We start from the raw sequence: 18,274 nt of genomic DNA on the forward strand, positions 1-18,274 counted from the left end.
ATCGACAGGGGGTAGAGGAAATATTTCAAAAATTTAATTTTTAAATGGCTATTTTATAAAACTGTGTTATTCTCTGACTTTGTCTTATATTTCGCAATCTGATTTTGTAATAGTTTTATTTTATTTTATAACAGTTAATCATTTAACGTGAATGTCACATAAGAAATGTACCATGGAATGCAGGCAGCTTATGGAGCTATAGATGGTGAGAGATCATCTATAAGTGCAGAATAGAGTAGAAGCACTTAATGTCAGGTGCTGTGTTTTTTATTTTATTTTATTCCTTTCATGGTTCATAAAACATAGTATAAGTTCTGGACTAATTGCATTTAAAATTTAAGATGCTTGTTTAATGCATTTGCTGCAGTACCTTATATATGACAAGTTTGTTTTAGCTGGGGTTGGGGGTACAAGTTCTCAAATAATCTGTCAATGACAGCCTTCAGAGGGAAACTGAATACCCCTGCCATAATGTTAACAGCGCTGTTTGTAAGCATCGGCCCTTATTCATCAAATTTGCAAAGGAATTAACATAGACTTGAGTGCTTTGAATGGAGTAGAAATTCCTCAAGGGCTGATTCAGGAAACTTGTATGGTGTTGAAACAAGTGTGGATTTAACTCAAATTCATGAGTCAGCATCAATGCATAGAAATTATTGGCCAGTTTAGACTCATTTCCATATCATTTACATGAAACAATATGCTGTTTTGAATGGGAACTAATAAAAATGCAGTGAGCTGTTCATGAGTCAGTGATTGTCCTATTGAGTGGAGTTTGAGGTGGAGCAATGAGTGCACAGTCCATTTTCTTTTTTTAATTGCTACGTCTTTTCTAATGTTATGGATGATGTTGTTAATCATTTTAATATTTTTCATTAAAACTGGCTTTTTAATTTTCTTAGGATTGCTGCAATATTTGGCACAAGTGTACAGACACTTCTGTGTTGTGTTTATAAACTCACTCCAAAAATGATACTGGTGAGAAAAGGAGCCTGTGCATGGACACTCGTGTCTTTGGTTGGTTCATTCCTTCTTTTTGTGGCACATTTTTCAGTCTTGCGAAGTGTGAATTCTGAGCAGTCAAGTATTTCTGTATTTTTTTTCTCTTGGAGCCCTCTAATAAAGCCACATTGCACTTGTATCCTGTCATAAAGCCTCAAGTGTTACAACATGCCAGTCCTCCTGCTACCGCAGCACAAACTCCTGCTGAAAGCTTTAAACCGTGTAACCATTGTGTCTCTGTTTGCTAAATAAAAACTATAGAAAAAAATATATTCTTAAATAAAAATATAAATTTTCTGATATATAGTGTTAATAAAATAAATATTTTTAAAAAATGCCTATATCCCTTTAAAAAAGATATATTCATTCGTTTCGGTATAAACAATATATACATACATTATTTGTATTAATATTTGGTGGCACGGTGGCACAGGACTTGGACTTGTGGGTTCGAGTCCTGCTCCAGGAGTTTGATGTGTTCTCCCCTCTGCGTGGGTTTCCTCAGCGTGCTCCGGATTCCTCCCACGGTCCACACACTGGTACACACTGGAAGGTGGAATTGGCGACTCAAAAGTGTCCATAGGTGTGAGTGAGTGTGTGTCACCCTGTGAAGGACTGGTGCCCTTTGCAGAAATTCCTTTGCAGTAGCTTGTATTTTTCTGAAGTACTGTGTATGGAGGCTTGGTGTTTGACAGGGTGTGGTGGTGAAAGGGTACACATGACAAACCAGTGATTAAGATGTGCTACCACTCATCAGCAGCTCATCATCCTGAGCCTGTTGAAGCTTGACTAGAGGAATGCAGGCATTCAGGCAGGACACAGAAAATAACATTAGACTTACAGGGTGAGAATCCTTTCTAGCCCCTGTCCCTCAGCTTTCTCTACATCGAAAATTGGCCACACAAGCTGTAAAGGCACGTATTGTTGCTTGGCGTGTTCCCAATTTTTTCTTTGGACAAGTCAACATCAAAGATCCTGTGAGCTGGGCTTTCACTGATGTTTTTTATTCTCACTGCATGTTTTATTCCCACTCTGCCCCCCTTCTCCCCCCACACACAAGCACTTCACTGCTCTGTGGTTTGGCAAACATTTCATTTGCTTGAAGAGTGTGATGAATTACAAATTGCACTTTATTGTCTACTCTCAGTCTCTGAGTAATTTTCTGAGCGTTAACTGATTAAGGGGTTAGTGAGGGGATGCTATATGGTGCATATTGGTCCTGCACTTGAATTTGAAAAAATAAAAAAAACCTTTGAAAAATAGCGTATTTTCATCCCTAGTCTAGACATGCAGTCACACAGAAGATGGGAAACTATCAAGTGCAATAACTGACACAATAAATCCCTACATTTAGAAATCGATAAGCAGTTTCAAATTACCCACTAGTGAGCATCTACTATGTATTTGTCATCAGCGAGCTGGGCTTCTGTTGGCACTGAGGTTTTTGTGTTCAAAAACTTCCCACATGCACACTTGGATGCTCTGCAGTTTTGCCAACTGTGTGGGGCCATATTTTATTTGCTTGAGGAATCTGATGAATTTCATTGCCTGCCCTCTCTTTTCTTGGATTCAGAGTGATTTTCCGAGCCATTAACAGTTCAATGCAAGGACGTTGTCATTTTCTGATAGTGTTCAATATTTGTGATGTTTTGACTGTAGGTCACAGCGTTAGATTCAATTTCTAAACACTTTTTATATTTCTTCTTCTCACAGGTCATTGCAATTGCCATGGATGTGTTTACTGATGTGGATATTTTTAAAGAGGTGGTTGACGCATCTGTCAGAGGTATTCCTGTCTATATCCTCCTGGACCACAGTCAGTTCAAAAGCTTTCTCACCATGGCTGAAAACCATGAAATCCACATCCAGAAACTCAGGGTGAGTGCACATCTTTTCTCCAGTTGTAAACACACATTACATGCTACATTGGTTTTGCAGGTATTATGAGATGTGCTATTAGTAAAAATGTTCAAGGGACTGTGTAATTAGCGAGTATTCCAGTGTAATATGTATTTTTGCATATTTCATAAATGCCAAATTGACTTCTCACTTGGAAGATGTATTAGTTTAGATAATGAAATAAAGCATAGAGAAAGCTGTTCACTTTGTGCATTGACCTGCGTTTTATTTGCTTAAAAAGCTCTCTGACTTAAATTCTATGTGCTTAAAGCCAAGTGTCAGGTAAAAGAGCCTAAAGCCTGAAGTAGTGGGCTTTGAAACAGTATGGGCTTTGAACAGTATTCCCTGAATGAGTTGGGATGATGATATTGGCTTTTGTGATTAAAAACAAGTAACTGAACTCACACTATCTCTTGTGGTTGAGTGCCATCAAATCACTTCACTTTCAAATTTTCTCACTTTATCTCTTACCAAGAGTGCTACATTATTATTAACAGCACTTTCAGTGGAGAAACCAATGTATCAATTTAGTTTTTAAGCATGCGATTACAAAAAAACAGCTGTTGTTTCTTATGGTTAGCATTTTTCAAAGCAGTTTAAAAGGAAAACTGGTTCCTTCAAGACATTTAAAAAGAAAAACTGCTTTGTAAGTAGTATTTTTTTTGTGTGTTTTTCTTGTGAAAAAGAAGGTGTCTTGTCTGGTTTGGTGACCAGGTGGAAATGTCATGCTGAAAAGATGCTTTTAAACACAATAGTCTGCCTGCTTTACATAGTCCTCCCTGCTGCTTTGCCCTGAGGTATTTCAATAATTACTAGTGGGTTGAAACGCAATTGACTTTTTCATGACTCCTTCAGAAAGAAAATGAAATACGTAACTGTCTGTTTACACCTTTGATTACACTAGTCCATTTAATGCCCCTGGGACTTTAAGATGTACATTCTGTCCATGTTAGGACACTTCCATTAAATATTTAAGGCTTATATGAAGCCAGTCAGAAGACCATGACAATCCACCTCAGATTAAAAAGAAAAAAAAACTTGAACAAAATACTGTATTAAAATTGTTCATTTCATTTGTAAATATGTGTGCCACACATATTTCTCATTTACAACAGCTAAAAGTAGTAGCCATGATCGGTACACTCTGTAGTATGAGAGCATTTGCTAAGCCAATAACTCTGAAATTAAGGCTATTAGCCATTGTGCAGCTGTTCCAGGACAACCCATTTAGTTTCATTCATTTCTATAGAGAATATACAAATTGAACACCTGTGTCCACTATGGAGGCATTTTACAATTCAATGAAATTAAAGATATCTTGAATTTTTGTGTGCACTAACCACTAGCCAATTGGCAGCACAGGAAAATACTAGGTCAGAGTACTGGAGAGCCGGAGCCAGCCCTTGATCAATTGGGTGGTAATTATAGGCAAAATGACACTTAATTTTTTTTTTAATTGCTTAAAAATGGTCACATTTTATTTTCAGTCCTAGCTTCTGGTACAAGGTTTTGTAAACATAGTTGAGATGTGCTGTAAATCCTTTCCAGAGTCCTTTCTCATGCGGAAACTTCCAAAAATAAAGCAGAAATAAATTTGTTAAAGCAGATAACTTTTGGATGAATTTCCCCAAAAGGATTTTATAGTCAAGTGCTAGATTATTTTCATATTCTCCTACGTCATGTGGTAGACGACCATTATCATATTCATGCAAGGTTTCCTATAGGTAGTGTTAATGTAACTCACACTCATTATAGTTGGACAGGCCTCGTCCCTCTTTACTGCAGCAATGTCTTCTACTGTTCTGGGAAGACTTTACACTAGATATTGGAACATTGCTCTAAGGATTTTGTTCAGTCACAAGGGTATTAATAAATTCAGGTACCGGGGAATTTGTTTTGAATCTCAAAGCCACTCATAACCCATTTGCTTATACTTGGCACTAGGCATGGTTATCATTACACTCATGTGCACCTGCTCCAGTGTTCCATTCTGTTGTTAAATGCTTTTTTTTTTTTAATATGGAGATTAGACCAACTGAGTGGTGAATCTTAAATTAGCTGAAATTAGTAGAAGAGTTGTTTTTGGAACGCATAATATATGAGGAAAATGAATTTCATTAACCTGGTTGAGGATGACCACAGGCAATAAGCAGCAGGGGCACTGTGGGAAAAGTGGAACTTTCTCACAAGAAGTTCAAGAGTTTTGGAGTGAAGCTATAAGACTAGATTCTGACTATTTTAGCTGCAATCCAGTGAAACTGAACTTATTACTTTTTACTATTACTATTATCACACACACACACACACACACACACACACACACACACACACATATATATATATATATATATATATTTCTTACATTTGAATGATCACAGTGCGGCACGGTGGTGCAGCAGGAAGTGTTGCAGTCACACAGTTGCAGGTACCTTGGAGGTTGTGGGATCGATTCCCACTCTGGGTGCCTGTCTGTGAGGAGTTTGGTGTGTTCTCCACCTTGTCCACGTGGGTTTCCTCCGGGTGCTCTGGTCCAAAAACACACGTCAGGTGGGTGTATTGGCAACTCAAAAGTGTCCGTGAGTGTGTGTGTGTTGCCCTGTGGGGGCCATATATATATATATATATATATATATGACATTTTGTGTGCATTAATCTGGGGATCTGGAACCAACCCATCCACAAACAGTGAAACAAAACAACCCAGTCAAGTATGCTGTGATCTGACTCAAAAGTCTAAAACCATGAGATAAAATGTTGCACACAAATAAATAAAGTACATCTAAGGGAATGTACACATTCTCAAATACTTGGATGTAGATTATTTAATTTCATGTAACCTTTTGACATAAAAATATAAGCATATTCAGAGAATCATTTATTTCAGCATCATTAGCAGACCTTTTAAAATTGTCCTGCCTTCTTGAGTTTCTCCAATCACAGGCCAGGACCAGTCTTTGTGAGTGCACAAAAAACTAATGGTGAAAAATCAGTTTTGCTCTATGCTTTACACTCATAGGCTCTCATGATTAACTGAGTAACAGTCAGTTAAGTCATTCTCACTTAAAGTAACACTCACTAAAACTGGTCATTCTGAAAAGGGCTGTTTAGACAGGGAGAATATTGCTGTGTTGTTTTATTTTGAGCAAAGCATGTCACAGATATTTCATAAAGACCCCATGTGGAAACTTGGGAATAAGAGAAATAGGGTGTAATATTTGCCACCTAAGGCTCCACAAGTTCATATCAATTTTATTCATCTCTAGTCACCAGCACTCCACTTTTTTTTTTTCATATTTGTATATGCCCAGTAATTGAGCCTATCTGAGACACACATTATTTTTATTGTTAAATTTATTTAGATTTTATTTTTACAGTTTTGGTTTGCTGATTACATTCCATTTAGCACATATTCATCACATTTTCCCCCCATGCCTGCTCTTATATTCTGTATAATGCTTGATTACATTGCAAATGAGGCTCAAGCTCAATAAATTTTGAGTCTCATTAAAACTTGATATATTGATGGTTAGATTGATTTTCTACCATTTGAAACCAAGCATACATTTGCGATGGTGTCTCAAAGGTGTCATTTGACAACAGTAGCAGATGAAGTGGAAAAGCAGAGGCTAAAGGCTTGCACACTGGTTGAAGGGATGTTTACCAACACAATAACAACTTTTAATACATGCACAGTTAGATCATAAATGAACATAGTTATGGTTATGTTTATTGTTACATTCAGATTATAATAGTATAGATGTATAAGCTTCAGGTTTACTCATGTAACTAGACAACGGTATTTTCATTGCTAATATATTATTACACTTAGTAGTTCATACATATGTTTATTTATATAATTTAGATAAGCTACTATAACACATAAGGACCAGTGAATACAACACGAGTGGTTACAATGATGCATGTCTTATATGAATACACATTCATTAGACACAAAATATTTAGAGGGACAACTGTTATATTCTCAGCACAAGGTGTAAGTAGGTGCAGGACAACATGTATGTCATGATGCAACCATGTCTGGGCATACAGTTTTGGATTTCATTCATTATCTGTAACCACTTATCCAGTTCAGGGTCGCGGTGGGTCCAGAGCCTACCTGGAATCTTTGGGCGCAAGGCAGGAATACACCCTGGAGCCAGTCCTTCACAAGGCAACACAGACACACACATTCACGTCACCAATCCACCTACCAACATGTGTTTTTGGACTGTGGGAGGAAACCGGAGCAGCTGGAGGAAACCCACGCGAACACGGGGAGAACACATCAACTCTTCACAGACAGTCACCCGGATCGGGAATCGAACCCACAATCTCCAGGCTCCTGGAGCTGTATGACTGCGACACTACCTGCTGCGCCATCGTGCCACCCCAGTTTTGGTTTCACAATCTCTGTAGAATGACCCCCTTAAGACTTTTTTGATGAGTGAATTTCATATAGTAGCATCATGGTTTCTTCACTTTTATTCTCTTGTTTTTTCTGCTTGTCTCTGGATTGTTGATGCTGCCAAGATATCACTGTGACCTTTAAATCCTCCACCTGATGTTAGCAATTAGTATGTTGGCTTGAATATTCAAATGGATAAAGAGAAAACAAAGAAGCGCTACAGGATCGCGGAGGTAAAGCAAAATGACAGATGCTCCAAGGACATGGATGCAAATATTATCACAACGAGGACAATGCACTAGGAGAGGTGAAGGCGGTGCAATCCAAAAGCATCCACAACGTAAAATGGAAAGGGAAAATAGATACTCAGGCACACTCACACTCATTATATAAAGCTTTTATTAACAAAGCTGAAAACACAAATATAGATAGATAGATAGATAGATAGATAGATAGATAGATAGATAGATAGATAGATAGATAGATAGATAGATAGTTTCATAGCTTTAACAGTGTAAATCCAAAATTATTTTACTCTGAAGTAGTTGCCTTAATCTATTACCTCCCCTGATGACCTCAATGACAACTGTACGCAATGAGCTAGAGCTTTTAGCTGCCTTATATTGTATGGCCATAGGATAGTTAATTTTCTAAATAACCATAGCATTTTTAGGTTGTCATGAATGAATCACCTCTAATCATATTAGAGAAAAGAGTACACCCACCGCATCAAAAATGAATTTCCTAGCTGTCTCTGTACAAATATATCTTTAAGGATTCACTTGTCATTATGTGTCCTGATGAAGGCCTGAGAAACCTTCCTATGTGTTAATAAAGGCTTTTTATAAATCTCTCTTAGACAGTGTGCCTGGCATTGCACTGCCTTCACTTCATCTGCATAGTCCTCTTTTTGAATAAATTCAGATGCATTGTGAACACATAGTGGATATATTTATATTGACAGCTTGAACATTTGGCAGTGCTAATTGATAATAATAATTCATAATATTGTTAATATTCACACAAAATTCCACCATGTGTGAATGCATGCTCATCACACCTCCCTTATTGTAATAGGATTTTTTTGAGTTTCTTTTGATCATGGCTTTGTTTTTTATACCCCTTTGACCAACCTTTGGCCTTTATTATGGGGACCATAACCTTGAGCTCATCCTATTGATAATGCCATTTAGTAAAATATACATTTGCATATATATTAACTTTGAAAAAGACATGTCTGTATCTGTAATGTCAGATACTGCACTGTCTTAAATTTTGTCTCAGGCCCTCAACCAGAGGCAGGTATTCATATACAAGTAATAGTATTGTTAATATTTAAAATAATGGCTCAATTTAATATAATAAAATAACACTATTTGGTCTTGCAGATGAATATCTAAATGCATTCACATCTAAATGCACAGATTTAAGTCACTCTATTGTTATATTTTTGGATCATTTTGTTCTAAAATATAAAGCTGAAGCTCTAATGTCAGTGGTGAACTATCAGAATGAAATTAAACATTAAAAATGTATCAATAATGAAATGGATAATATATAACAGTTAAAAGTTGATCAGAATATTTACTAAAATATATCAGTTGAAAAAATAGTTTGAACCTCGGTAAAGTACAAATGCCTCAGTAACCTAGGGACATGTGACAACTTTGAACCCACTTCTGTCTACAACGAATGACTATTGCTTTTTTTCTGTCTTTAACAGACAGTAGCTATAAGACTTGATCCTAGTACCTAAAATAATCCTTATCTCTTTCTATGTAAAACAGCTGTAAAACCATTTCAGGACAGCAGCAGGATGGCATAGTCCTTTTATTGCTCCCATTTGTGTTATGTCAATATTGGCTTGCTGTGCAGCACAAATGTTATTTAAATATTTTTGTCTTGTCTGCAGAACATGAGGGTGCGCACTGTGAAAGGCCAGGAGTACCTCTGTAGGTCAGGTGCCAAGTTCCATGGAGCAATGGGGCAGAAATTTCTCCTCATTGACTGTCAAAAAGTGTTTTTTGGATCATACAGGTATGTATTTGAAGAAATGAATAAAATAATTAATGGTAAAAATGCATTCAACTCCAATGAAAGATTTTGGAGATAAAGTTTATATTATGTTTCTCTTTAGTTTCATGTGGTCCTTTGAGAAGATTCACCTAAGTATGGTTCAGGTCATTACAGGCAAACTGGTGGAGTGTTTTGACGAAGAGTTTCGCACACTGTATGCCCGCTCCATGGTTCCCACAGAATTCCAGTTGCAGGAAATTTCATCGGAATGGAGATTAAATGGTAAAGTGGAGGGTTACCTTGGACAACCCACCAAAGCCTTTGAAAGGAAGGACCATCTAAGACACACACTTGACTCAGTGTACCGACAAACATGTGAAAGGCAACAAAGTTTTAAAAGCACAATGGAAGACCTCCAAATCCCTATTGCACACCATAGTAGATTTCTCCAGGAAGCAGCAGATTACAACAAAAGGCACAGCTATGCAGGTGAGAGACGGGAGCCTTCCTACATCCCTCAGTACTCCAGGTATGGCTCTAGTAACTGGAATGTGGCAGAAGAGGGCAGGCAATATGGGGGGAGCCACTATTCCAACACAATGGAAAACCCATATGAAAGCTCTAGGTTAAACATGATTAACAGGAATGCTAACCTGCGCCAATCCTACCATGGTCAGGATAAACAAGTTCTTTCAATGCAGCAGAACCTTCCAAGTTTAGCCAACTCCTCCAAATCTTTTCTGCGTACTTGGAGGATAGAATCTTACCTCAATAATAGTGAGGTACCAATTGGGGAATCCTATGACTACTTGGACCAATACGAAATGGAGAATAAACTTGCTCCTCCTATGCATTCCCGTCTCAGGTCATCCCTGGTCTTCAAGTCTACCATACCAGAACATCCAGAAATGAACAGTTACACAAATGAGTCCTTGTCTTCTTTGCGCCATGAAGATCAGTTTGGAATGCGGCAAGGCCCACAGTACTACTCCTCAGCACAGTGGAATCAAACAGGGCTGACGGACAATCGCGGGCAGCCCGATGACTTCATGTTAAAGAAACGGAGCATGCAGATTATGGACAACTCAGGAAACAACATGAACTATACCTCAGGTAGGGATGCAATATATGCCAGTCTTGGCAGAGGAAAAAGTCGATACCTAGCTAAGGACCCTGAACAAGAGAACTTGTACAAGAGGCACAGTGTGGCAGACCCTAGATATAACTCATACAGCAGCAATATTAAAGAGTCTTCACCTCAAACGTATGGCTCTCTGTCCAGAAGACAAACAGAGAGGAGTGTAGTTGGAGAGAACCCAAGAAGCGGAGGGTATTCCCAGAATCTCAAAGAGGATCAGAGATCGGTCTCTCATCATGACTTCAAAAAGGTTGAGAGCAAAAGTCCGCAATGCAGCATCTGGCAAGAGCCTCCCTCAAGGACAGTTTCAGCAACAGTTTTAGAAGTGGATGATAAAGAAGCAAACAAGCCCAATGGACTTGCCTCCCCACGGTTCTTTAAAAACAGCACCAAGAAAATCAAGTCTCTTTTAAATATTCCTGAAAAGAGAGAGGGATCACCCAAAAGGAAGAACATTTCAAGTACAAAAGCAGGGGGCAGCTCTGACACTTTCCTTTCTGATGACGGGGAGAATAAAGCACAGCAGTGTGAGAAACAGCAGGATTGCACAACCGTTTCTATGAAATCCACTGACAGCAGTAGGTTGAAAAGGGCAAACGGAGGCCTCACTGGAAAGGAGAACCATGCTGTGAACTTGACCGGAGAGTCATCTGCTCCTCGTTTTAGCTCAGAAGAAATCCATGGCACCCCAGCTGGTGCTGGGACTGTGAGAACATCAGGACAGGTTTATGCCCAAACTCCGAAAGAGAGGTTAGGTTTAGCACAGACAACGACAAGTCAGTGGCAGAGGGGGCAAGTGGGAGCACATAGACTGTACAGCAGATTTGAGCCTCTTTGCAGCTTTGAGACTAAACCTATGGGTCAAGGCCCCACTGTGTCCATAATTACTCATACATCAGAGAAAGAAAGGAGTTCTTTGTTGATGAGAGGAAATTCAAGCACTGCTCAAAGCAACCATATAACTCAGCACACACATACACATGATAACAAATTTGGCCGTTTTATACAGAGGGTTGGAAACTTGATAAACAAGAATAAGTAACAGTGGCCTTTTGACCATACACAGGGGATTACAACTACTGCCTTGAATGTTTTCTAGTTGCTAAGGTCATACATTTGGCACATCAGCTTTACTCATTCTGTCTCAAAGCTGGGAGATTGCTTTTATTTGCAGATTAGTTCCATAATGTTGAGATCTCATTAGAAAAGGAAATACTGTTTATGATTCTGAGCCGCATACATTCATTCATTCATTTTCTGTAAGCGCTTATTCAATTTAGGGTCGTGGTAGGTCCAGAGCCCACTCAGAATCACTGGGCACAAGGCAGGAACACACCCTGGAAGGGGCGTCAGACCCCCACAAGGTGACACGCACCCACCCACAGACTCTCCCGAGTCGCCAGTCCACCTACCATTGTGTGTTTTTGGACCGTGGGAGGAAACCGGAGCACCCGGAGGAAACCCACACGTACACAGGGAGAACACACCAAACTCCTCACAGACATTCAACCTCCAGGTCCCTGGAACTGTGTGACTGCGACACACAGTGCTGCCCTAGCCTTATACAGTTAAGCCCTATTAAATAAAAATAATTGGCAACTGTGTTACTATAAAATGATAAAGTGCAATATGTTATATAGTGCAAAGTTTTGCTAAGCATGGGATTTGAAAGGTGCATGACTATGGATTTGGATACTAGTGTTGTTTACATGGGTTTTTTTTTGTTTGTTTGTCTTTTTTACTGTGTGCAAAATTTTGTTACTTTTTCTTCAATGGTTATGGGAGGATATCCAAATAAAAGATGATCACTAAGGCACAATTTACACCTTTTACATTTACATGCACCTTGGATCATAAGTGGATAATAATAAATGATATTGAACAGGATATCACTAAATACAGTTCATAAAATGAGCCACACATAGGGACAATAAACACAGTAAGAGACAGAAGAGACAGATGTAGTGAATGTGCATGACACTAGCAGAGATGGCCTAATAATTTCTGTGAAATGGAAGACAATAATTTATACCTATATTTTATATTTTTATTGAGTATAACAATCATTCTTGTAGTTAACCTCCACAAGATTTGTAAAGGTACTCTTACTTTTTGTTTGGATTGGAACCAATAGGGTTAAAAGTTTAAAACGTCCAATAGAGAATGATCAAATGTGAATTTGTATCTGTGGTATCCATGTGTTGCTGGTGATGTGTCTAGGTAGAGTAGCTGCCATGCTGGAGACCTACTCATTACTCACAAACACACAAATCAAATAATAACTGTGATGTTTTAATTTTTTGTTTCTTTCAAAATTTCTTTTAGATATTAGGATTAAAGAAATATAAGTATCAATTATTTTCCCATTTATCCACATTACGTTGGTAAACAGAGCTTGATTCATCTGTGTCAGTCAGTAGAGGAGCTCAGGCTGCGTCCCAATATAGTTCAGTACTCCCTACACACAAACTAAAACACAGTCAGTAATTGGACACTAATTAATGGAACTTTGGAATACATGGAAGCTTTAACCTTACTGCTCACTAAATTTATTTTTGAAATGCAATGCACTACGTGAGCCTTTATATCAATATCTACACTGTGTCCTACAGAGGGTGTTGGGACACATTTGGGAGTCATCCTCTGCTTTGCTGCAGCATGGAAACCTCACTTACTGACCACTCACATTTTCAGACAAGGAGAACTGCTAAAACATTATCCCTAAAAATCTGTTACACTCACAGAGCACAGGAACAATGGGTCCAGAATTATTTAGGTGGAAAAGACTGAGACAAAGAATATTTGGCTTGTGGATGTAGTCTCTTATTCAGGTAAAATAACATGATAACTTAAGCTTGTATATGATCCATGCCTGAATAATTAGCAGATTCTGTCACAAGAGCAGAGAAATGCATTGTAGTCTGATGAGCAAACATTTTTCTATTGTATTCTATGACAAAAATGCTAATATGGCTAACAATGAATAACAGTTTTTTCTCTTTTTATCATACAACACAGTGGAATTTTTACCCCCCTGGTGCATAAACGCCATGGGCCTCTGTGCTTCTGAGTGTTATGAGACTATCTCCAGCTTAGGGAGAGGAACTGTGTATGAGATAAATGTATCTGTCTTTTCCAAGTGTTTACATTAGTACTGTGCTCTTAAACCAGACAACCTGTCCCCAATATGATGACCATGTTTAAAAAAAATTGTAACTGCAACCCATGGATACATGCAGATACAGCCAAGCAAATGTTGTCCTTGGTTAATAGCTTCATTCACAGAAATTATGACCTAATTTGTCAGGTTAACCAACTACACAATGTAATTAGGAAGTGAGAGTTATCTAAATACTATATACTGTCTTTGAATATGACTGGTAACCTGAACACTGTGTTTCAGTCAAATGTTAGAATTTGAAGACAGCTATGTCCTGGTGCCAAACCTCTTCCTTAAAAGTGTCAATGTCATTGTCATTTTCTCATTTTTGTCTCCAATAACCATGGTACCCTTCCTCCACACACAAAACCAAAGTAGGCTTTAAATGTCTTTTTGTTTGTTTGTTTTACAGTAAATTGCAATATAATATTTGGTCCTGTAAAAAGTAATTATCTTAGAATTGTTTGCACCCTCTACTGATGCAAAATAGAAAAACATAAGGACACTACAAAAAGCTTCATATACCACAACATTAATACAAAGCCTGACCTCTGGTAGAATTACACTGGGGCGCTCAGTGTGATTTGAATGGAGGCCTGTTTGAGACTCTTGAAAATGGCAGGTATAAGTGGCCACATACCCCACTGTCCTCTTATGATCTAATCTGTTTAGACAGATGTTAACACAGAGTGTGAACTGGGCCTAAGTGAGCTAATGATTGGTCTTCATTTTACTGCTGTGCTGTGGCCATTCTGTGAATGACAGCATGAGAAAGCAATTAAAATCTTTTGTCAACACTGTGTGGTGTTTGCGCTTAGATAAAAATGCCAAATGTGCTCATGAAAGTCATGCAGGGTGGACCTCTGCCACTTCCCTCGCACACATCAAACAGGGAAGACCTTAAGAAATGAGTGTGATTTCCATGACGGTGAATCTCAGGCATTTAAATCTCTATAATAATAAAGTTCCTTGTGAGGAACAGAAGACAGAAATGCTGCTTGCCTCTTTGACCTTCGTCTGTGCGGGAGACGGACTGTCTTGTCTGCATGGTATAATAGTCTGCATATAGTAAAGGACATAAGGTGAGAAAAAATAAATCCATTTCTGGAGGTTAGCCTAAGACTGGGGATGAGGGAAAGAGCACAAGAGCTTACACATCATGACTGGATCATCGTTCACAGAATCCATCATTTACCAAAGATTGCACTGAATTGCATGCTTAAACCATCTCTTCATGTTTTACCATTGACCTTTTTAAAGACATCTCAGGGCACACAGGTCCAGTTATTGAGAGCGAAATCCTTTGAAGTGTGCCTTAGAATAGTTTTATTATTGACTGCAGACTACTGTTTATGATAACACTTTATTTGAAAAATGAATAGTTATAGAAATGTGCCATTCATATTATGCATACACTGACAGGACCCACTTTCTTAAATGCAAGAACTACCTAATTCATTCATAACCTTGTCCTTATATATATTTAATTCAGATTAAAGAGATGGCATTAAAGGGTCAAGATGAAAACACTAAAAATGCTTATTCAAATTAAACTGCCTCTTTGCAGTAGTCTATAGAGCAACATATTCCCAGTTAAATACAAAGGGAAATTATTATTATTAGAAGTAGTATTTTATTATTTTGATCATATATTGATGTTGATCAACCTTGTTCATTTGTATGTTTGCTTCCTGATGAACACAGAAAAGCAGGTTCCACAACTATGTGAAAAGCATAAGTTGAAAAACAGAAACCAGCAAGTTTTATCATTTCACATTTTATCAAATATTCATTCATTGTCTGTAACCGCTTATCCAGTTCAGAGTCGTGGTGGGCCCAGAGCCTACACGGAATCACTGGGCGCAAGGCAGGAGCACGCCCTGGAGGGGGCACCAGTCCTTAACGGGGTGACATGCACACCCACGGACACTTTTGTGTCGCCAATCCACCTACCAACGTGTGTTTTTTGGACCATGGGAGGAAAGTGAAGCTCGGAAATCTGAAAAAACCTATGTGGACACAGAGAGAACACCAAACTCCTCACAGACAGTCACCCGGAGCGGGACTTGAAGCCACAACCTCCAGGTCCCTGGAGCCGTGTGACTGCAACACTACCTGCTGTGCCACCATGCCGCTTATCAAAAATTATTTATTAAATATTCAACCATCAATCTGAAAGGTGCAACATGTTTGTATTGTAGTCTTGCAATCAAGTTCCCAATTTTCATTCTTGAAAAACATTCTGTTCTACTGTTTCCTTCTTAATTAGCTAGCTGTCCTTAACTGCCAAGTACATTCACTTTAGCTGGTTTGTGCTTGAAATTTGACAGAGGGTTGCTTTGGGGGTGGGCTCATAGCCTTTTCTGTCAACAAAGGCTATTGCCTGAGGGTCTCCTGGTGGAGTGAGAGTCTGCGAGGCCACAGCTGGATCCATCTGGAATAACATTTTCAAATTAAAAAATACAAATACTTAGCAAGCTTGCTGGAGAATGGTTTTAAATAAATGCTGATCCATATGTTCATACTTTTTACCTCTGTTCATTCAGTTAGATTTTTTTTAACGAAAAATTATATTTGGCCAAGGTTTCTAAAAAGATAGGAGGGGACCCCACATAAATTCCACCACTGTCTGTGTGGCAAAAGTACCTTCATCTTCTTAACCATTATCATCATGATCATCCTCTGTGGTTTATAAGAATACACAGTATACTGGAGTGCCTGAACCCTAAATATATGACAAAGCAATGTAATCTCTCAGGGGAAAAAAGCCAATTATTCAAAACTACCCCTTGAAACCACCCCCAAGCTGCCTAAACCACCTCTGTGTCAAAACTGGAGCAAAGGGTAGCCGAGATATCCTACCTCAGTTTTTCTCTCATCCAGATGATGAGAGGGTAGAAAACTTGCCTTTAGCAGGCACTTTATGCTGAATAAAGTTAGAATGACTGATTTATTTATCATTTTGTTCAATGTCTGAGGTAGGAGTTACATTAATTCCGTTGTTATCCTGCAGATCAATGGCTGGACTGGCTGTCAGTGCTGTTTAACATCAGGCACCCTGAGTGTTGTAGGAAGAGGGCTTTGATGAACAAAAACATGAAAATGAATTAATTCTGTCAAACTGATAATACTGCACAACCTAAAAACCATATTAAAGACCATTCTCACTGTCGGTGTCCAAAAACGTGGTGGGGCTAGGACTCGCAGGAGAGATCCCAGCATTCATAGCATCTCCACCTTGGAAGGCATTGTGTGTTTATGTGTTTGTGTGCCAAAAAAAATGTCTTTATGAGTGGAGTGCAAGTATTTCCTTGCATTTACCACACTATTCCAAAACAGATGATAGCATAGTAAACATGCAAATTAGCTAAACTGAAGGAAATCTAGGTATTATGTGCATATGCAAATACTTGAATATGAACAAAACTCACTCACTGTTTTTATTAACAACAGTAATATTTTAACTGGGGCGGCACGGTGGCACAGCAGGTCGTGTTGCAGTCACACAGGTTCAGGGACCTGGAGGTTGTGAGTTCGAGTCCCGCTCCGGGTGACTGTCTGTGAGGAGTTTGGTGTGTTCTCCCTGTGTCTGCGTGGGTTTCCACCGGGTGCTCCGGTTTTCTCCCACGGTCCAAAAACACATTGGTAGGTGGATTGGTGACTCAAAAAGTGTCCATAGGTGTGAGTGAATATGTGTGTATTGCCCTGTGAAGGACTGGCGCCCCCTCCAGGGTGTATTCCCGCCTTGCTCCCAATGATTCCAGGTAGGCTCTGGACCCACCGCGACCCTGAACTGGATAAGCGATTACAGAGAATGAATGAATGAATTAATGCCCTGTGAAGGACTGGAACCGCCTCCATGGTGTATTCCCGCCTTGTGTCTCATGATTCCAGGTAGGCTCCTGACCCACTGCGACCTTGAGCTGGATAAGCCGTTACAGACAATAAATGACTGTATGATTTAATTAATATTATAACTGATGTGTGATATTAATTTATTTCAGAAAATGGATTCTGAGGAGTTTAAATAGTTTATATAGCATACAACAAAACTATTGGCCTAACCCTGGTAAATATCAGTTAATGAAAACATGCGTTTTACAAGTTCAAAAATGTTGGGACAGTAGGTTAAATACAAATAAAAAACACATACAAGATGTAAGCTGCTCAACAGTCTGTGATATTTGCTGCCAGATCATAGTATTCATGGCGCGCCATAGGAGACAGATCTAGACTGCAGGCTGGTCAGCCAAGCACATAATCTGTGTCTATGAAGCCAAGTTGTTGTAGCAAATACAGAAGGCCTGATAATATTTTGCTGAATAACCATGGACTTTCCAGAAAAAATTCATCCACTTGATGGCAGAATATGTCTTTAAAAACACAATGTATGTCTCCACATCAATGGAAATTTCTCTCATATGTAAGTCATCCATGATCCCAACCCATATCAAGAAAGATACAGGCTCTTGGATGGCATTTATATTTTTAAATTTTATTTATTGATTTATTTTATGGAAATCAGCAGAAACATGGATTCCTGATCACCCCAAATACTGCTACTTTCTTTTGGACCATCTGTAATGAGCTTGGTATCAGAGAATGTATATTTGACTTTCTCCTTGTGTAGTAGTTGCTTTTCTTTATGATGTGG

The 18,274-nt window shown here is 38.7% G+C and overlaps 1 protein-coding gene across 1 annotated transcript in view; it reads left to right on the forward strand.

Moving 5' to 3' along the window:
- Positions 1-14,388, forward strand: part of fam83b (family with sequence similarity 83 member B) — a 35,154-nt gene extending 20,766 nt beyond the window's left edge. The window contains exons 3-5 of the mRNA XM_066679389.1: positions 2,716-2,880; positions 9,219-9,343; positions 9,444-14,388. Coding sequence (XP_066535486.1) covers positions 2,716-2,880; positions 9,219-9,343; positions 9,444-11,502 — 2,349 coding nt within the window. The 3' untranslated portion in view covers positions 11,503-14,388. The remainder of the gene's footprint in view (positions 1-2,715; positions 2,881-9,218; positions 9,344-9,443) is intronic.
- Positions 14,389-18,274: the final 3,886 nt, after the last annotated feature.

The sequence above is a fragment of the Hoplias malabaricus genome, chromosome 8 (genome assembly GCF_029633855.1).
Source record: "Hoplias malabaricus isolate fHopMal1 chromosome 8, fHopMal1.hap1, whole genome shotgun sequence".
In the NCBI taxonomy this organism is placed as follows: domain Eukaryota; kingdom Metazoa; phylum Chordata; class Actinopteri; order Characiformes; family Erythrinidae; genus Hoplias; species Hoplias malabaricus.